Source organism: Diceros bicornis, chromosome 38 (assembly GCF_020826845.1).
Source record: "Diceros bicornis minor isolate mBicDic1 chromosome 38, mDicBic1.mat.cur, whole genome shotgun sequence".
In the NCBI taxonomy this organism is placed as follows: domain Eukaryota; kingdom Metazoa; phylum Chordata; class Mammalia; order Perissodactyla; family Rhinocerotidae; genus Diceros; species Diceros bicornis.
Window position 1 is genome coordinate 5,514,253 of NC_080777.1, and position 21,395 is coordinate 5,535,647.

At 48.9% G+C, this 21,395-nt stretch overlaps 1 protein-coding gene across 1 annotated transcript in view; it reads left to right on the top strand.

Moving 5' to 3' along the window:
* Positions 1-13,730, top strand: part of KIF26B (kinesin family member 26B) — a 455,674-nt gene extending 441,944 nt beyond the window's left edge. Inside the window, exons 13-15 of the mRNA XM_058533562.1 lie at positions 2,594-2,796; positions 3,554-3,704; positions 7,006-13,730. Of these exons, the coding sequence (XP_058389545.1) occupies positions 2,594-2,796; positions 3,554-3,704; positions 7,006-7,154 (503 nt within the window). The 3' untranslated portion in view covers positions 7,155-13,730. The remainder of the gene's footprint in view (positions 1-2,593; positions 2,797-3,553; positions 3,705-7,005) is intronic.
* The last annotated feature ends 7,665 nt before the right edge of the window (positions 13,731-21,395 follow it).

A 21,395-nucleotide genomic window follows, 5' to 3' on the forward strand; every position in this document is an offset into this window, starting at 1 on the left:
TGGAGACGCCCGCAACCTCCCGCTGGGAGGGGGGCCAGACCCAAGGGAACAAACACGATAGTCGCCCTTGGCAAGAGCTAGTTCCATTTCAGATGTGGATGAAGAGATCAGGCCCTGTGCTCAGAGGCCAGGTCATGGTGTCACTCACTCACGTCTGGGTCACAAAAAAAGGTGTTGGTTGGTGCTGTGGGCCTGCCCTGCCCGTCCTGCGGTTGGTTGCTTGTCATAATCCTCTTGAGACCTAAGGGCACAAATCAGCATGTCATCTCTCGCTGTGACTCCTGTATTTTTCATCTCCCTAAATAGATTACGAAGAAAGACAATCAAAAGGATATTAATGTTCAATGAGCACCTACTATGGGTCAAGTTTTGTGGCATTTAATCATAACACATCCTTTGGGGAAATCATTAATTCTCTGATATTTTTATTTTTTATTTTGGTGGAGAATGTGGGCAATGGATTTTTTTTAACAAGAAAATACTGAGACCTTGGGCAAGTTGCTGAAGGTCTTTGTACCTTAGTTTCCTATTCTGTGAGAATTAAATGAGATACTAGGTTTATCTCCGAGAGAAAACCCCCAAGAACAATATAGAGACTAAGTTTCTCATGTAAAAGTCCATGTAGGGACTTTATAAGGCAGTGAAACTACTCTGTATGATCCTATAATGATGGATACGTGTCATTATACATTTGTCCAAACCCACAGAATGTACCACACCAGGAGGGAACCCTAATGTCAACTGTGGACTCCGGGTGATGATGCTATGTCAATGTAGGTTCATCACTTGTAACAAATGTACCCTCTGCTGGGGGATGCTGATAGAGGAGGAGGCTGTCAGGGGCCGGGGAGTCTGTGGGAAATCTCTGTGCCTTCATCTCAGTTTAGCTGTGAACCTAAACCTGCTCTGGAATACTTAAATCTAAAAAAAAGAAAGAGTCTGTGTAGGCGATCGTGTAAAAAGTGTCCAGGGCACAGGAATCCAGGCTCCCTCTGTCCTGTTTTTCGTTGTTTCTGGTCTTCATCTCGTGGACCAGCTATCAGCCCGTACTTGATCCAGGACAAAGGAGACAGGAGTGTTACCGGATACATACCCAGGTTCTTTACCCGCCACACAAGAGGGGCCAAATAAAACCAGAACGCCAGGCTTCTGGCAAGGAAAGAGTTTTTATTTCACGTGACGTCAGCCGGGTGATGAGAGCTCTCAAATTTGTCCGGTCTCCCCGAAAGATGGAGGGAAGGTTTTAAAGGTTGTGAGGGAGAGCATTTGCTGGGGTTTTAGGTAAGGGAAGGGGAGCACGTGGACGTGCTGGCTGGCACCTTCCCACCAGCCTGCATTTGGCCTTGAAGACTGAATTTCTTTCCCTTGACTGTCTGGACTTTTCTGGTTAGTTTTCATCTTCAGCCTGCGTTGGCCTTGTGAGGCTGAATCTTGACGTCTGGACCTTGATTCCCTGGGAAAGACAGCTCACTCCTCTTGTCCTAAGGAGGGACAGAGAGACCTGGTTAGCTTTAAACAACAGTTGATTATGCTGAATATGCACAGCTGCAGTTAGCAGAGCTTATCTCCAAGTTTTTGCTAACTTCTTCTAGCCCAGGGAAGACTTTTTAACCTCTTCATGCTCGGTTTCAAGAAGAGGACAGATACCCCACCTGTTAAGGACACTCTCTAGCTGTTGCACACAGCGCCTCTGCTTATATCGCACGTGTGGGAGCTTAGGCGCACGTACCACACAGGGGCGTGGACTCCATCCTTTTGCTGAGAAGGAGAGGAGAGCAGGAATGGGGGCAGCTAGCAGTCGTCACCATGTGTAAAGTGTGTCGAACAGGGCCTGGCACCTCCTCGGTGCTAAGTATAGTGTTGCTCTTGTAAGCAATAAACAGTGTTTTCTGGAAGTTCTGTTACTACAAGACCCATCACTAGGACCTTTTCTCCCTGACGCGAACATCTCTTTAATTTCACTCTAACACATGTCCGTGCTGAGGGTGTGGCCAGTAGGGCTCACTGTTCTGGACTCCGTGTTTTGATGTGTGTGTGTGCGTGTGTGCTTGTTTCACAGGTGGAGCCTGGAGGTGGCTCTAGAGGTCAGGCAGGGACTTCCTGAGCTTCTGGAGGTACAGCCTTAGTGCCAGCGAAGGGCGGAAATGTCGAGGTGCTGGCGGGAGGTTGGAGCGTTTAAAATCCAGCTCTGCTGCAGATCTTGGGGCGCCTGTCACGACCCCATGCCTCGCATCACAAAAATATATTTAAAAGATTGAGGGGCCGGCCCCGTGGCTTAGCGGTTAAGTGCGCGCACTCCACTGCTGGCAGCCCGGGTTCGGATCCCGGGCGCGCACCGACGCACCGCTTCTCCGGCCATGCTGAGGCCGCGTCCCACATACAGCAACTAGAAGGATGAGCAACTATGACACACAACTATCTGCTGGGGCTTTGGGGGGAAAAATAAAATAAATAAATAAAATTAAAAGATGCTTTAGGTGTTTATTCTAGCATCATGTTGTAATAGTGGTAAGACCAGAACTGGATTCTAAAAAAAAAAAAAAAAAAAGATTGAAATTCAGAAACATTAACTTTGGGCTTCTCCGCTGCCTAGGCTCTCAGAGACGGAGGCTCATCCCGGCGTTGTCCCTCGACACCCCCTCCCCTGTGAGGAAACCCGCCGGCGGCCCCGGGGTCCGCTGGGTGGACGGCCCCCTGCGCAGCACCCAGAGAGGCCTCGGGGAACCCTTCGAGATTAAAGTCTATGAAATCGATGACGTGGAGCGGCTGCAGCGGCGACGAGGGGGCAACAGCAAGGTGAGCCCCCTCCTCCCCACGCGGTGGCAGCCCCCCAGCAGGTCCCCAGGGCAGTGCCCTGATGCGGGGGCTTAGGCCATGGGACTTCCCGGTGGGCTTCTGGTGTGGGTAGGAGCCAGGCTCTGTCCCAGCCAAGGGCCTTTGCACAGGACTTTGGAGAGCTCCATGTGCTTCCGCCTGAAACCTCTTAGAGGCTCTTGGGGGAGCTTCTGGCTCCAGCTTGGAACGCGCCAGCTGCCCTCTAAATTTAAGAAATGCCAAGGGGCTGGGCCGGTGGCGTAGTGGTTAAGTTCGCACACTCCGCTTCAGCGGCCCGTGCTCACAGGTTCGGATCCCAGGCACAGACATACGCACGGCTTATCAAGCCGTGCCACACAGGCGTCCCACATATAAAGCAGAGGAAGATGGGGACATATGTCAGCCCAGGGCCAGTCTTCCTCACACACACACAAATAGAGGAAGACTGGCAACAGATGTTCGCTCAGGGCCAATGTTCCTAACCAAAAAATAAAAAATAGAAATAAATTTAAGAAATGCCTGTGATAGTCCTACCTGTGGTGGTGTTGTCTGAGCTGACTCTGGCAAAGCAGGAGTTCACCTGGATGGCCCAGGTCCCTCCCAGACTTCCCAGTGAGCGGCTCCTTTTTCACATACACGTAAGCATTCCTTTCTAGAAGAGGTTGCGTGGGCTGGATTTGAGCTGAAGGTCCTTTTCTCCTTCTCCCCACCCCCCATCTCCTTCTCCTCCGTGTGCTAGGAGGTCATGTGCTTCAACGCGAAACTGAAAATTCTGGAGCACCGCCAGCAGAGAATCGCCGAGGTCCGAGCCAAGTACGAGTGGCTGATGAAGGAGCTGGAGATGACCAAACAGTATCTGATGCTGGATCCCAACAAATGGCTCAGTGAATGTAAGGCCCGTGGTTTGTTTCCATCACGGCGACTACCGGGCTCACCAGCTAAGCAGGCCTGGGATGCGTCTGGGTGAGCGGTGCGCAGACAGGCCTGACTCCCGGGCCTTCCGTGCCCAGTAACTGGAGGCAGTCGCTCTGAGCCTGCAGCCCCTCTCTCTGGCGGACAGACGGGAGGGGCGGGGGGAGCAAGGCGGAGGTGAGTATTGCTCTGGCAGGATTATCTCTCCGTCTCTCAGCCCAAAGCACCTGAAAATGAGATTTTTTCCCCTGCCTGTGGCAGAAGATCGCCCAGACACGAAGGCTGTGTTACAAATCTGCTCCTAGGCCGCAAAGTCACACTGCATATCGAGCCCGAAATAGACAAGAATTTATAGCGCTCTTAATAGGGTGGAATGTGCAGTCCTACAAGAGCCTCACAAAGGACCCAGAAAGCAAGAAAAACATTTTTGAGTGAAAAAAATACCATTCACAGTGTTATTTCCATTTAATAGAAAGCCCAGGATGACAGTAACCATCTAATAACAATTCAGAACAATTTCACTCTCTTTGAAAGACGATTCAATTGTCTCTTATTTATTTGTTCCTAACCATTCCATTTAGCACCAAATAAAGCTCAAATCTGGTCCCAACTATTATATTGATGTGGGACCCAGTGCTGGAAGATTTAGTATGTGGAATAAAATGCATTGCTGCCATTAGGATTGCTTTCCTTTCCATTCCTGTCTGGCACTCGCCAGTCTGCCCTCCAGGCCCTCAGCCTCCCTGTGCCTCCTTCTCCTCACAACTGTCCCCTGTGTGTCACATCACCCCCTGTCCCCAGTGTCCCTGGCAGTGGAGGGAGTATGGCAGGCAGATTCTGGAGACTTAAAAGTTTAAGAAATATTGGGTGAAGAAGAAAGTGACAGAATTTGCCAGCCTCCTAGCTGCACCCTGCCACTTATAACAGTATATCTTCTAGCAGTTTCTTTCCCATAAGAATGAGGAAATAACATCTCCCCTGAGCACCTCATTGGGTTCTTGCGAGGATAAATGAAGTAACACGAGGACAGAGCACTGTGACCAGTCTGTGAAGCATCCCGCCATGCTGAGTTGTACCATTGGTGGCAACCACCACAGTCACGCAGACTATTTTGCTGGCTTTCCCACATGCTAGCTGTGGGACCTTGGAGAAGACGCTTAACGTCTCTGAGCCTTGATTTCCTTAACTGTAAGATGGGAAACATAGTGGTGTCTGCTTCCTAGGGTTGTTGTGAGGAATGGACAAGCTACTCTCGGTCAAGTGCTCATTATACTGCTCAGCCCATGATGAGGGCTCAGTATCTGGTAGTTATTATTATTATTATTATCCCAGTGTTCAACTAAGTAGTTGTCCTTAAGAGGAAACATTTCCTAAGTGCCTGCTCACAGGATGCACCGAGTTAGGTCTTCCATTAGCAATCTGGACAAAGACACGAACTCCTGCTCTCAAGGGTATTTTCATCTTAATCACTGATGGGCAGACGAGACACGCACAAGGACATTAGCTAACATCTGAGGACGGCATGCACGTGGGGCCTGATGCTCATTTCTCTCCCACCCGGGGGCACCCTTTTCCCTCTTTCGTGACTCTCCAGGCACTTCAAGATCCCGGGGGGGGGGGGGGGGGGGACCGTTCAGGCAGTTCCCCTTCATTTTCACTGTTTTCATTAAAATTTTATTCTTGGAGAGCTGTTTGTGCCTAAGGCAGGCTAGAAAATCGTCTTCATCTCACAAAGTTACATTAGCTCCCAGGATGGGAGCAAGCTTAAACATCAGTACATCTGAGTAGATGTTTCCAGGAAACACTTCCTTCTTGCGCTTGTACGTGTCAGGAACCAGGGTTCTTTGATGCTGAGAAAGGGAAGAAACAGAAGGCCGCATGAAAGGAGAAATTCAGATGATTGGTTCTTTAAGATGAATTGAAAATAAGAATGACCAAAAAAAAATCAATGAGGCTGCACACTGACTGTTCCCTGGGTGTGGGTAAGAGGCAGGGTATTGGCATAGAAATATGTGTGCTGGGATTCATTTTTATTTTTATTTCCTATTCTGATGCCACTTTCAAGGTGGTCCAGTAGTGTAGCCTGATGGGGTTATGGTGTGGTGGGGTATTTTTTTGTTTTTGTTTTTAAATGTGAGCCTGTTATTCAGGAGCCCTCGGTCTCATTCCCAGCTCTGGTCCCTGTGTAACCCTGAGCAAAGGGCCTCCCGTCCCTGGATCTCAGTTATCTCACCTGTAGAAGGAAGTCAGCCTCATTACAATCCTCTATGTTTCCACAGCACATGACCGTTCTCAGATCACGTCCACATTCATCGTCCCGTTTCCCTTTTATTCATCGAGGCAACTCCAGTCAGGCAGGGCAGGCAGAGAGCAGTTATGACTCATTTTCCTTTTAAGGAACCGGGGCCAGCAGAGGTTAGGTGTTGCCCACCCAGGAGTAAATGCAAGTCTTGGGCCTTGGATTTCAGGACCATCCCTCCTCCTCGTGCTGGAGCCCCTACAGCAGCCCTGGAGCTGGGGCCAGGTAGCCCCACTCCTCTGCCACTTTTGTCACCACGGGACAGAGTAGGGGCCCGGGGCCAGGAGGAGATGGCCCCTGATGACTGCTCTTTAGGAACTGAAGGAACCAGACTGTGTTCCCTGCAGGCCTGAACATTAGGGACGGCATCTGGGTCCTAAATCTCAGCTTGTCTTTGGAGTGCAAGGAATCTTAATTATTAATATGGGTTTTACTGCCGTCATAATTCCCGAACAACCAGCGAGTACGGGAAACTGTACAGGAAGTGCCAAGAGACAGGGTCAGGCTTCTCAGCCTGCTTGTGAGGGACCAACCAGAGAGGAGCATACTTAATATAAGTAGGCAGAGGTGTAAATGTCGCTCATGGGAGACCCCCAAAAAAGGAAGGGACTCTCCCCACCTCAGCTTGAGGATTTCTCTATTTTTAGTTAATAGAGAATAACGGTGCTGGCAGGGTCTTTCTCAGATCCTGTGATGGAGATGGGTGGAGGTGGGTAGAGCTTGAATGTCACTTTATCCCTCAGAAGAGTCTCAATAAAAGGTTAGGGACCTAAAATTATAATCAGAACGAAAGGGCCCAGTTTAATTTCAAGTAGTAAACAGCGTTCCATCCTCAGCCTGAGCGAGGCAGCGTGTGGGCAGGAGGGCACACAGGACCTGCCAGCCCAGGGGCCGGGGCAGCAGCGGGGGCCGGGCGGAGCAGGCGGGAGACCGTCTGTCCCGCAGGCTCCGTGTCTCCATCGGCTTCTCCTTCTTTGCAGTCGACCTGGAGCAAGTTCTGGAGCTGGACTCCCTCGAGTATCTGGAAGCGCTGGAGTGCGTGACAGAGCGCCTGGAGAACCGTGTGAACTTCTGCAAGGCCCACCTCATGATGATCACCTGCTTTGACATCACCTCCAGGCGCCGGTGAAGAAGCCAGCCCGGCCCTCGCTCCCCGGGACTCACGGCCGGTCACGCTCCCGGGCCCTCGGTGCTGGCGGCGCTCAGAGACAACGGCATGAGGATGAAGGTTGGTGGCAAGTCTGGAGTGAGTGTTGAGGGGAAGGCGATTTTCCTTTTTGTTTTCTGTAGGAAAGGTGCAAACACCAGACACGCGCGGGAAGAGGAAAGGATGGGAAGCCCAAGGGAAGTGGAAGCCCCGAGAGACTGGAAAAGCACTTTGAGGAACTTTAAAGAACTTGTCTGTACATAAGAACTGCTGGCAGACGAGACCTCACTCTTCTCCCGGTTTCGTGAGAAAGGGCGCGGGTGGACGCAGGATTGCTGTTGACAGCGAAAACGAGACAACGAATTACCCAGAATGACTGATCAAGTGCCTTGCAAATCTTTATTATTATCCAAACGTTTATGTTCATACTTTCTTGTGTACAGATGGTGCTAGTCAAGATGAAAACAACAAAACCAACAAAAAAGAAAAATCAAACCTGTTTTTGAAATGTATTTACAGCTCGTTTTCTCTCAGTGTTTTAGCCTCTTTCTGACTTGCTGTTTCTGAGTAAGTTGTGTTTGTAGAGCTATTTCCTAGTCAGTATTGCATATGAATAAATGTTGACTGTCTTTTATGGTTCTTCTGGTAAGGCCACTCAAACAGAACAGAGAGACTTCATGGGCACAAGCCAGTGTGTTTCCAAAGAAGGCTGGAGCAGCAGGGGACGCTGGATGCCGTTGACTGGGACGGTCGATCACGGAGCAGGTGCATGCGAGCTCGAGCGAGCGAGAGAGAAGGGGCTGCCTCTTTAAAGGAGGAAAGGAGCCTTTCTGCCCTGGGCCCTCCTTATCCTTTGGGTGGAATGTATGTTCCAGATACAGTTTCCCCTCCAAGTCCTGATGCACGTACTGGTTCCTTTACCCACAAATCCAGGGTTTTCATGGCCCTCGAGACATTTTTCATATTCGTTTTTATTCCAAAGACTCTGGATCGAAAGCTTGAACCAATTCAGCAGAGCCATATTTCTTTGTTCTCTAGTTTCGCGAGTTGATTAGTGCAGGGGCGGTTTCCCAGTTTAGAGACCTTCTCAGCCTGGTAGGTGCTCAGACTCCAACAGTACTGATCTAGAACAAGAAAGGATGTTGGGCTTGCACAACTTTTCTGTTGTCCAGAGTGCTGCTTAAATGTAACAAGTTTCAGTTCTCCCATGTCCCAAAGCCTCCATCCCAAGAGACGACCAGACTTGTCCTCTCAACCTGGGCACCTGAAGGCAGAGAAAGGCTTCCCGTCATACACCACACACCCCTGGTGAGGCGGAGCACCGAGTTTCATGCATGTGGATGTACAGGTCTTGGCTCCCGGGAACTTGGGACCTCATGCTCACATTAAGATGTTCATCCCTGCCACACTTCCCTTAGGGATTGTTAGACCTGTTGTACTGATAGAAACCCAAGGCACAAGTGGTCAAGGGATTGTCTGACGACAGCTGTGGAGCAGCAGGGGCGTCCTCCTGCCTCCAGCTCACTGCCCTCTCCCAGGGCCCCTGCAGCCTGCCGGGGGACGGAGGTGCTCAGGGTTTTATAGAGTTCTGTTCGTTTTTGCCCTCACATGCAGCATATCTTCATGAGCCTATTTCCAGGAGAGGCAGTGCCCGCTAACCAACTCCTCTGCCCCAGCTGCTCCCCAAGGAAAAAGAACCTTTGCATTTCTTTGTCAGTGCTCCTCTGGACACGTTACCCAGCACAGGTGGCTCAAGAGCCAGCGACGCTCAGCTGAACTCAGTAAACAGGAACCGAAGTCCCACGAGCTTCACAGTACCCGAACCTTTACTGGTCAGGACAGGCACAGGTGGCCCGTTAACTGTTTGGGAAGTCAGCCCCATACAGCTGTGAATGGGTGTGTTTAATAGCAACATTATGGAAGCTTCTGGACTTCAAGGGATGCCAGTCTTTTGAGTTTGTTTGAGTTTTCCATTTGGCATCCCTTTGGGTTGCTGGTTTGAAATATACCACTTCATGAAAAGCCTTTAATTTGGGGATTGTCAAAGGTGAGTATTCTAGTCTTGGTTGGAAACAAATTCACTTGATTAGTAAGCAGTGGACTTAGCTTTTGCCCCTGGCATATCTCCCCCAGCCCTGAGGTCACCATGCTGAGCTGACTTCCTCAGCAGGCCAGCGATGGGGCCCTGGTGCCTTTCCTGCAGTGACACTAAGTGGAAACAGCTACAGAGATTTAACATCTCCATCCGAGGGGAGTGGCCTCCTGCCTAAACCTCCATTTATACATTTGTAGCAACTTTATGTGATAGCAAAAGGGTTGAATGAAACCAAGAGCTATCTGACCAAGTCAGATTGGCTTCCCCAGATGCCACACCCTGGAACATCTCACAGGATCCTCTCCGCCACGGGGTTGGAGAACAACTTTGCATGAGGTTGTCCATTCTGGCTTTTCCTTTTTTTTAACCTAAGTAAGCGGAAAACATCTTAATGTACCAAGTATTGATTACCCATGTGGAGAAATCATGAATTTTATGCTATCACGTGCTTGTTCCTGGTTCTAGCTGGGTGTTGACTCTACAGATGATGATCCTTAGGCAAAGAGGAAAGCAGGTCTGGCCAACCATTCTGAAGCAGTCCCATAACTGAAGAATGCCTCATTCAGTGACCAGATGGGAGGTAGTTCCAGGTCTCTTTTTGGTGTTAGCGATATAACCCAAGAAGGCAAAGGGAATGTCAAAGAACCCATTTCCATTTCATTATCCACAAGTGAAAGGACCAGGAAAATGTTGATTTGAAATGAACATTTAGACAGGAAGCCTTAATTCCTTGTCTGAAATCTGCTCCCTCTCCAAATAGTTTAGTGTGAGGAAGCAGCAGAACAAAACTCAGATCGAAAAAAGGGAAAGTGATATTGTTTCCCCGGGAGTAAATCCATATTGCATTTCATGATGGTGTTTTCCTGCTGTGAAGGAGCGAGTTTGCTTTATCCCGGGCTTTCAGTCCCCACCTGGGAGCTGCAACCTTTGATCTTCTTGTCCTTGAATTCCCCTCTACATCACCGGGGGGGAAGTTGTCGCTAACTTTCATCTCTTCTGGGTTTGAAGTCGGAACACCTCGTCTGTTGTTTTATCTCCAACTGCTATTCTGAAGATGGGGAACTAGAGGTGCAAATGCCGAGGTTGGCCCTGTGTTGACACAGGTGGGATGTACAGGGGACGCCAAGCTGAGGAGGGGATAGAAGCTGGAATAAACAGCCATGCAGCCCAGCATGGGGAACTGGCCAGGCAGGAATCCAGCCCAGTTTGTGATCAATTAGCCTTAAGCTTGAAGTCTGTGTTCCTGGAAGGTGGCAGTGACTTCATGTGGCCACAAATACCATCCAGGGTGGTGGTTCAAAAAGTGTGACGCACACATATACTTCTTCTTGTGCTGGTTCTCAGATTTCCGTTCGTGTTGAGCAAGAAGCCCTTCTTCAGGCGTCAGGTTCTAATGCTGCTCCTGCATTTGAGTTAATCCATTAGCCTTTATCCCAGGTGTTACTCTGTGCAAGCAGCTGTCTGACCTGGGCTTCTTGGGACTGAAGGCAAGAGCCCATCCATTTGTCAGCCTGGTCCTACACACAGTTGCCCAGTCATCGGCCACTGCTGATCTGTAATTGGGGCTTCCAAACTGACGATGGAGTGAATGTTTTTAAGTTCCTTATTCCAAAAACGATTTTAGGCTGTAAAAGAAATGACTAAAGATGAGTTAACTTCAAAATTGGAACCAGAAGAACTGACAGATTTACTCATTGTTCTCTCCCACTGGAGTATTAGTCTGCTCTTTGAGCATATACTAAAGATTTCCTCATTTTAGAGGCAATGTATTTGAAACCCTGAAACAGGACACATTGAGAGTCCTGTTCACAACTAGCTGATGCTGAGTAAACGTCCATTCCCACCGTCCCTGGAGCCTGCCTGCTGCTGCCTGGCAGTGCGGCCCAGCCTTCCACAGCAGAGGGGTGCTCTTCAACACTGCATACATGAGACGTGACTGCCCCAAGAAAGGCCAGTGCAGCCCACTTTTTCTGGGCCAAATGTCACTGCCAGCACAATCTTTTCGGGGGAAGGAGGGACAGGTGGTAGAAATTTAGTGTTCCTTTGGATTGCAATATCTCTTTCTCCTCCTCCAGCAAATATCTGTCAACATTTGTGGGTAAAAGCTCATAAACTGTGTCACTTCGTAATCTTTCTGACAAAAATACATATTATTTTTTATGACAAACTGTTCATTATTTCCAGATAAAAGCATAATTCCAATCCAGGAGAAGCTCTTGTAACTCAAGCTCATCTTCTCAAAAAGGTTTTATGAAAATTCTTAGAAGCTAGTTTACCCATCCGTAAACACACACATTCTGCTTTGGGGTGGGCCTACTCAGAACCGAGATGATGTCATAATATTGGGTGCAGAGTGGTGCCTCAGGTGGTGTGAAGCCTTCACTGCATACAATTAATATTCTCTAAACATAGTTGTTCCCAATGTCCACGTGTGTAGCGTTAGTGTTGAAATTCTGGCACTCACACATCTATTCGATGTAGACACTGAAATTACCTTCAAAATTAAAAAGGCTCATTGCTGCATTCCCCATCCTGCTAACCAACATCCTACATTGTCATATTCAATTTATGAAGAAGTTCTCATTTATGTGTCAACTCAGGATGTTGTCTCATAGCGTCGCTTGTGTTTTATAATTTATTTATACATCATGGTTAGAAATGCTAACCAGCACTATGCAGCGAGGCTTGGTGGATCGGCCTGTGGCTGTTCTTGTCCCCTCCCTCTGGCGAGGTGTGTTAGTGGAGATGTGGGCAGGGGGAGGGGAGGAAAGATAAATAAATCAGGAGAACAGGGATTAGGGTCCAATCCTGCAAGTTCAAAATCTAAGCTGTTTCTATAGTAAGTGGCTAAAGGGGAAAAGATCCCTTCATTTTGAATTTGATGATGATGGGCTTGGAAATCAGCTTCCGCACGCCTGGATGGAAGGGGATCCGGCCTCTTCTGCTGGTTCAACATGAAATTTCTGAGAAAAGTGCAGACAGTACTAGGTTCCTACATTTCCCTAAGATCCCCCACCCACCCACGCCCAGTGCTACAGAAGGGGGTTTGGAGAAGCAAGTCGAGTTCCTCACCTGGGAGATATATATATAGTAGCTGTTTTTGTGGAGAAACCAAAGCACTTTAGTGAGTCTTACAACCCATAATACTTAAGGCATCTTGTCTCCTCGCTGGATCCCTGAGAGGCAGGGAGGGGCTGGCATCAGTAGTCTCATTTGAGAGGCAGCTAAACGTAGGAGAAAAAGCCTTGAGCTCGGAGTAAGGAAATCGGGGTGCAGGCCTGGGTCCTCACTCGCTATGCAACCTTGGGCAAGTCACTTCACTTTGCTGGGCCTCAGGCTCCCCAATGGCAGTTTGGGGGTCAAGACAGCTGCCCCTCTGGGAATAGTGTAAAGAGAAAATGGTATAATCGATGGGAAGTGCTTTGAAGAAATTTAAGCTCTGTACAGGAGCTGGGGATAATGAATTATAGATGGAGAAGCTGACGTCAATAGTCAATGATTGGCCCAAGTTCACAGAGTCGTTTTATAACAGAACTGGGACTTGAGTCCAGCATCTTGGACTCTTCCCATGAGGTGCCGCGGCACCAGGTGTGTGTATAGGTGAACACACGTCACACCTGTGTACTGACACGTGTGTGCATGGGGGCGTATATGGATGCATGTGTACAGGAGGTATGTGACATGGTGGAGTTGCATAGGACAGAAAACCTGAGTTCTAATTCCAGTTGTGACCATAGTCCTATGGCCTTGGATATATTCCCTAACTTCTCTGGAACTCAGTTTTCTAATCTGTAAAGTGAGGACATTGTGCTAAATCATCTTTGTGGTTTCTTCAGCTCTAGTCTTGTATGTATGTATATATAAATATGCTTATCTGTAGAAATGGGCCCATTTGAGAATTGGAGGACAGTCCTGCTCAAGTGCGTTTATTGTGTCGGAAACAGCGATTCACAAACGAGTTCACAAAATCCTGTTTTAAAATTCAGTGGTAGTATTCAATGTCATTGTTATTTTAAATTCACTGTTTAACTGAATAAAAGATTGGTGCCATTTTAAAAATTAAGTTCTTAGCTTACAAGTGTTTGCTGTTACAATTTTTTAATAAAGTTCATATGTTAAAGTCAGAAATTCAACTATTCTGTACTTGGGCAGGTGCCAACAGCCTATTTGCATACAGGCTGGGTTTTGTGTATGGGCCTTGACGTAGCTAGGTCAAAGTTAGCTGTTGGCTTGGTCATGATAAATATAAGCAGGGTGTACCTGGAGAACAGTCTGGAAGAGGTGGTTATAGTTGTCACAAACTGGTGACATGAATCCATTAAGCTGTGTGCCATTTCCAGTGTGAAGACATTGTTAGCTGGCTACGATCTCTGACTTTTTGTGGCATATGAGGTGTAAAACGTTGTCAAAAAAGAATCTGGTGTTTAAAAAGAATCAAACTATGGTGGCATTAAATGTTCACTTTGTTCTACTCAGAGTCACGAATTCCTCTCTATCCAATTGATCTTTCTGTATGGGGGGTGGGGGGAGTGGGTGGGTTCTTCCCACTAGAGCAACGCCTTGGCCAAGGTCGTCCTCCCAGGCCCCTAGGGACTTCTCAGGATAAGGCCTGTCTTGCCCACTGTGGGGCTGGCCCCCAAGTTCAGAAGCTCAGGTGGGGGTGGGGGCGGTGGGGGCTGAGTCCCAGAGCCCCAGCACCATTCTGCGTCCCTGAGAGTCAGCCTCAGGGCTGGTGACCACACATGAAAAGCATCGAGAAGCTTGGTGTGGATGGGGTGAGGTTTGTGTTGGCCTAGTGACTCTCTCTTAGTCCGGCGTCTCTGCGGCTAGCACAGAATAGAGACATTCTCGGTCACTGCAGACTGCATGGGCCTGGACCCACGGCCCCTCATTACAACGGTGCTTGTCTCAACTGGGTACACTCAAGAAAGAAAGCAAAAACAGATCAGAAACTGGCACAAGGTCTCCTAGGGTATCCCCCGCCCCCAAGGACAGTCTCTTTCACCGCAGACATTTTCCCCTGAGCAGCAATGAGGTACTTTCTGAGATGCTGGTATCACATCCATCCAATCAACTGAATGCCCCACAGTCCCGAGAGAGAGGGCAGCGGGCACTCAGAGCACACACACACCCTATCCCTGGCACGGCCCTGAACCCCCATCTGCTACTCTGCTGAGCTGGCAGGGACACGCACACCTCCCGGGGTCTCACCTTTCTCCTCCCCAAATCCTACACCAGACCTCTTTGGGCGCCCTTTGGGCCACCCTAGCAGAAACCATATGTTCTTGAGAAGCCATAGGGTTTTCTAGAAATAATGTCTTCAATAGAAGAGCAAGTGGAGGTGCTGCCAAACTGTCCGTTCCCCAGGGAGAAGATAGAACAGAAAGCAGCATCTAGCATTGGTTCTAACCCCTCACTCTCCTCTTAGGGAAAAACTACCCAAATACATGAACTGAGCTGTATTTGTCTCTTAAACCATTAAACTCTCAAAATTGCTATTCATATTACTTTTATTCTTTTCGTCCTTTCCATCCTGGCTTTTCGTCTCAGGGAGGGCATTAGCACTCTGTCTACTGCGGCACCATGGCACACTCTTCCAGACGCCCCTGGGGCCTGGAAGGACATAAAAACAAAGCAAGGTGACTCCGTTTTCCAGCAATAGGTTGGGCTGCCCCTGCCCCTGCCCTCGTGTCTCCTGCAGGGCCCGCTGCGGTGCCTGACGCTTGCACTTGCTGCTCCCGGTGAAGGCTTTGTGCCCAGAAAACCCCGTGAACATACAGAGCACTTGCAGTGTAAACGCATTGTGCTCCTAGCACCCACGGGTGTCTCTTGTGCTCTATATCCCCAGCATCTAGAACGGAGCCTGGAATATAGCGGGTACTCAAACAATATTAATTGAATGAATGAATGAATGAATGGATCACCTTTGGGAGAACAGAAAAAAACCTGAGCAGGAGTCTGCCAAAATTCCAGACTCCCTTAACAGAAGGACCAAAGGTCTGCATTTGCAAATGTCCAGTTGGGATTAACTCAGTGGAGTAGGGACAACAGGCCCACACCGGGTCGACATGCCCTTGGTTTATGATACACAGAGCCTTGACCTCCCAACCACTGACTAGCCTTGGCCTTCAGGCCTCCCAAAGCATTTTTCACTCCAAGAGATGAAAGAGAGTAGTGTTCAAACTTGGTTCCTACTCAACATTTACAAAGCCATCACTGAACAGACCTTTACCGAGGACTTTGTTGCAGACACTGCTGGCTGCTGCAGAATAAAACAGACTCCATGCTCAAGATCTCAGTTAAAATGGCAAGACTGGCTACAAACAGAACCCCACGACAAACAGGCAAACACTCCCCTCAATGGGGGTGAAGGCCTCTCCTGCCAACCCCCAACAGGTGCCCCTTTGCCTCTGTTTTGGGCCGCTGGCCAGGCCTCACCCCAGAAGAGTCTTCTTAAGCCCACGCTTGGGAGAGCAAGGAGCGGGGAAGGGAGGGAGAGAGAGTAATAGGTCGCCCTGCAAGTCACTTTATGTCCACTATGGAAATTCACTCCCCATGGAGCCCCCAGGCAGGCCCAGGCCTTCTGCTGCGGAGGAGAGGCCACCCCCAGTGCACTCAGCCAGGGACTTCAGGCCCCTGCTCGGAAACCTCCTCCCTGCATTTGCCAAGAGTTAGTTTGAGAAGAATCCAGGAGGCTGAGGGGCTGACTGTCCCCCAGAACTGCCCAGCCTCTCCAGTGGGGCAGATGATCTGGAGACCACCTGAGGAAGCTGCTGCAGCGCTCAGGGTCCACCTGAGCACTGGGTGAACAGTGTGTTGTTCGTTTTGCATTTTTCGTTTTTTTTATTTTTTTCGCTGAGGAAGATTTGCCCTGAGCTAACATCTGTGCCAACCTTCCTCTATTTTGTATGTTCGATGCCCCCTCAGCATGGCTGCCAACGAGTGGTGTAGGTCTGCACCCGGGAACCGAACCCGGGCTGCCAAAGTGGAACACGCTGAACTTAACCACTAGGTCACGGGGCGGCCCTTGTTTTTTGTTTTAAAATTGTTAAATTGCCCTCGCTCAGCCCATCATTTGCACCCCTTCTCTCCCCAGCAGTCCTGGGTCCAGATGTGTACATTACACCCATGTGCTCGTGAAGAAAAGCTCAAAATAAGGGCCCTCCACCAGACCACAGAGATCCACAAACCCCAAGGTCTCTGAAGACCTGGCAAGAGAAAGGCCTTAAGTAACCTTTATTCTCACTCCAGAGAGAACCACTGTTCTTATTTTATAGATACACACAAATGCATGTACTTTTACAAGTTTTAGATCATCCTGGGCATAACCCTTTTGGAATCTGCTTTCTTCCTCTTATTAATCCTACCATGCACATTTATTTCCTGTCAGCACATGTGCTCCTATGACTTTTAATGGCTGCAGAATAGTCCATCAGATAGATGGACTATCATTTAGGTTCTACAATTCCCTGTTATTAACAGGATCTTGAAATTGTTGCCACTTTTTTGCTATGATAAATTACACTATAATAAACATGTTGAACATAAATCTCTTTTTGTCTCTTTGACAAGTCCCTTGGGATAAATTCCTAGAAGTGAAATAGAATAGAATAGAATAAAACATAAGAAACCATTTTATACACACAGAGAGTGGCCATGTTGTAATTGTCCTCCTGAGCAACGCTTTGAAGCTTTCCCTGATGGGCCCCCTTATAGTCATCACTTCCTCTCTACACTTCTATTTCATTGATTCAGTTATTTGTTCAATCCACAAATACATATTAGGAGTTCCAAAGTGGGACGGCACTCCTGCTGTAAGACGCACCAAGGTCTTAGTATATATTCCTTTGTGTCTAATGTAGGAGAGGTCCCTACATCTGTCCCTAAAAATTAGGGTTCTGGAGGCATGGAGGAGGCCCATCTTGGGGTCTTCAGCTGGGCCTGAGAATTTAATTGACATAAGACAGATTAACAGGACAAAAACATAGAAATTTATTTAATATGTTTTACATGACACAGGAGCCCTCATAGGGAAATGAAAACCCAAAGAAGTGGCAAACCCTCAATGTTTATATACTAAGTTGAACAAAGAGAGGCAATTGTGGAAAAGTTACTAAAATACAGGGGAGGCTCGAGGAAGAGAAGAGCTATTCTAACAAGGACTGTTTGTACAGCTTTCTCTCAGCCCCAACTCCTCCTCCTTGATGATAAGAATGTTTCCTTTCTCCTGAGACAGGGAGGGCATCTCTTTTATGAGAGTTTTATCTCCTGTCACCAGGAAGGAAAGGGGAGATCAGAATGCCTTCTTGTACCTGCTGTTTTTCAACTACCTTTAGCTCAAAACAGTCCTTAAGCTGAGGTGGTATATTCTGGGGTGGCAGATTCTGGAACTCTGCCAGGGGTTGAAGCTATTTCTATGGCCCCCAGAGTCTAACACAGTGCTGGGCACAAAATGAACGTTAAGATACAGAGGGTTGGGGCAAGCCTGGTGGCATAGTGGTTAACTTCGTGCCCTCTGCTTTGGCGGCCCAGGGTTCGCAGGTTTGGATCCCAGGCACGGACTCACGTGCTGCTCATGAAGCCATGCTGTGGTGGCGTCCCACACACAAAATAGAGGAAGATGGGCACAGATGTTAGCTCAGGGCCAATCTTCCTCAGCAAAAAGAGGATGATTGGCAACAGATATTAACTCATGGCCAATGTCCCTTACCAAAAAAAAAAAAAGAGAGGGACCAAAAAAAAAAGATACGGAGGGTTTGGGTCACCACTCTCAGAAAGGGAATTTTATATAAATTGTAAGTATGCATGTTTGAGGAAGGCTTCCCTGAGGGTTATAACACGCGTCTCCACTCTTGGCTCTCCACTCTTGGCTGAGGCGTCAAGGAGCCTGGGTGCTGGTTTGAGAATTGCATCTTGCAGTTGACTGTGAGGGAGTTGCTGAGCAACTCTGGGCTCAGATTCCTCGTCTGTGTAGAAGTGAAGCCCCTTCTGTGTGGCCTAGGTCCCTGGGCTTGTTCTGAGGATGAAAGAAGACGCTGCATGCAGAAGGCTGTCAGAATCTGCGAAGTGCTCAGTAGGACAGTGACAGACGTTTGTTTTAACAACCGGAAGAAAGACTCTCCAGCAGGCCTGCACTCCTCCCACGGATGTGCCTCTTGCCCAAGGACCTGGGCAGCATTCCTCATTCAGCACTTGTCCACTTGTTTGTAAACGTCAGTGGCTTCCATCTACTAGAACTAGTCAGGGCTGTATGTCCCCCAGTCCCTAAACCTCGCTCCCGGGTGGTATGACTAATGAATAAAAGTCTCAGGTGGGATTTGGCCACACAGATAACGTTGCTAGTCAACTAGGCTCACAGTAGCCACGTGGACTGTTCCCGTGAGCTCTGTGAAGTCCCGCTTTCTGTCCTCAGGCACTGTGAGGGTTCACAGGGAGCTGGCTCTGATGGCAGGAGCAGCCAGTCCTTCAATAAGTATAGGGGACATATGACCAAATGAAGTGCTAGACCAGGGCCTGCCTCCAAAGGGGACAGGGCCTGCGAGCTGGATTTCTATATCCACCTCAGGCAACAATGGTAGAGGTTATAATATTTTTCGGGCCAACCACGTGTCTTCAATTCCTCTTATTTTACTCAGAACAATCATTTCTAAATGCCTTAGATAATAATGCATGAGCTTCCTGGTTACATTCAGGTAATGAGATTGAAAGCGCTTATTGTAGGACTTCTGGAGTGTGGGTTCCTAATCAGAGTCCTTCAGATGCTAATTCACCACTCCTAGAGGGTGGGCTCCAGATTATGAGTACAGAGGCTAACTCACCACTCTTGGACGGAGGGCTCCAGATTACGACTGTGGAGGCTAACTCACCACTCCTGGACGGTGGGCTCCAGGTTACGACTGCAGAGGCTAACTCACCACTCCTCAGGTATACATTAGAGTTCATCCACACACAGCACTGTTTACACTGAACACGTTAAAGTAAATCACCACCCAAATCATATAACTGTCCTCACTCCAGAGCTGCCATGCAGGAGAGACCCCAGGACCTCCTCAGCTCACACCCTGTACCCCAGGGGCAGGTGGGAAAGCTGCAGAAGCCGATGCCCGCACCCTGTCCTGCACCCACCCCATGAGGGTAGACCAGCTTTCCATTTTCCAGGCGGAAATGAAGCAGATGATAATAGTCTTTGCCTGATACTATTTCTCTGAGAAATGATCAATTATGGATGTAGACCACACCGCGTACTCGCACATGCTGTCTGTCAGAGGGAAAGGCAATTCCTACCCTCAAGGAATGTGCAGGCTATCTGGAGAGACAAGGCACGCATTTACAGAAGAAACAGGCACACAACACTCCAGTCGCCAGCTCAGCCTGACTCGAGGTTGTTGGGGTGGGCGGTTCACAGAGCTTACCTCCCGAGGTTCCTGAGGCGTGCAGAGGAGAGGCAGGTGTCGCGCTCCAGCTAGGGGCCATTGCTCTGTGTCCAAACCAGGCATCAGGGTAGCACAGGTAGCTGGGTTAATGGGAGCAGGGACACAAGTGCAACAGGCAAGGTGTTCCTAAAGTTCACCTCAGCACACTCTAAAATCCCCACCCAACCCTTCCCACATGGAGGGCAACACACTCCTCTGTAGTGCAAGCCCTCCCTGGGAGGGTGAAGTCTCGGTCAGCCGCCCTTGGCAGGAATCACTTCAGTGTCTGGCTAATCAGAAGACACCAGCCTAGGGGGCTGATTTTTCTGAGAATGGGTGTTTTAACTCTGCAGGAGAAAGACAACATCTTAGCTTTAGAAGGTGGACCTGCCGTGGGGGTGGCAGACAAGTGGAGGGCCCTGCATCTCTCAGAAGCAGAGAAGAGGCAGGAGGCTTTTGAGAAAGGGCTCACGGGCTGAGAGGAGACAGATTTCACCCTCTTCACAGCCTCTCTCAGCCCCTGGGCTCCTGCCCTCACGAGTTTCCTTTTTGGACACCTGAAAACCTGACTGACTTTACCAATACCCCAAGTCCAAACTGGTCCCCATTCTCCCTGTGGATGTGTTTGGGGAGCCAGGGATAGAGAATATTTTCATTTATCACCCCCCCTCCAGCCCCGCACCTCCTTCTCCCAGTTTACCCAGCATCACGTGATTTTTAGCAGGCAGGCGGAGGGGGTGCCACAAAATGCCTGAATAAGCACTTCAGACAACTGGTGCTGCACCAGCTCAGAGAATGGAGCGACTCAGAACCCTCGGGGCTCTTGCACCATCTCATGAGGTCATCCAGACTGTCCCTGTCTCCAGGCAGCTGTGCTCCTACACCATAACAAATGACTGAGAACTTTTCAGCTCAATGGTTCTTGGGGGGAAGGAGGCTTCTCCCTTTCCCTGAAGGGACGTCTTAAGTCACTCAGCACAGACAAGAAGAGGGACTTGCTCCAGGATGCGCCTCTCTGCAGCCTCCTGAGCCATCTCAGGCTTCAGGTCGGTGACAGCCCTTCTACTCACCACCCCACAACTCATTATTTAAGCATGGCTCAGCCCCCTCCCTACCCTTGCACGACCCAGTTGATGTGCAGTGAAATCGGCATCCTCTCTCCATATATACACACATCCTACTGGTTGTGTTTCTCTGGAGAACGCTGACTAATGCAGGCTCCCTCCCACGACTGTGGGGCTCCTTTTCCTCTAATAAGAGCTCCCTTGGGGACAGCCCAATAAGAAAAAGAAAAACCCTCATTAGGACCATCCACAAGAGCCGTGACTGCGTGAACCCTAATTACTGCACCCGAATTATTCTTTTCTAGCTGCAAAGGAAGGAATCTCTAAGGTCCTTATTAAAACCTACGAACTTCTAAAGAATGGTATATTGAGAATGCTTGAGTCTTTTTTGCATTGACCGGAGCATAAGTAGGTCCTGAGGGCATCTGAACTCCAACCAGGTCAGCCCAACACAGCTGGACCCAACCTACCCCTTTGAAAGAAGCAGGAGGCAGTAACTCAGGTTCATAGAGCACTTTATACTATCCTAAGGCTTTCACATTTACGATTGCCTTTGATCCTCAGCTCCACCCCCACTGAGGTAAGTATGAGCTCATATCTTTGGGCAAGGATGAGTCAGGAAGTGAGAGGGAAGGTGGAAAGGCATTGAAAA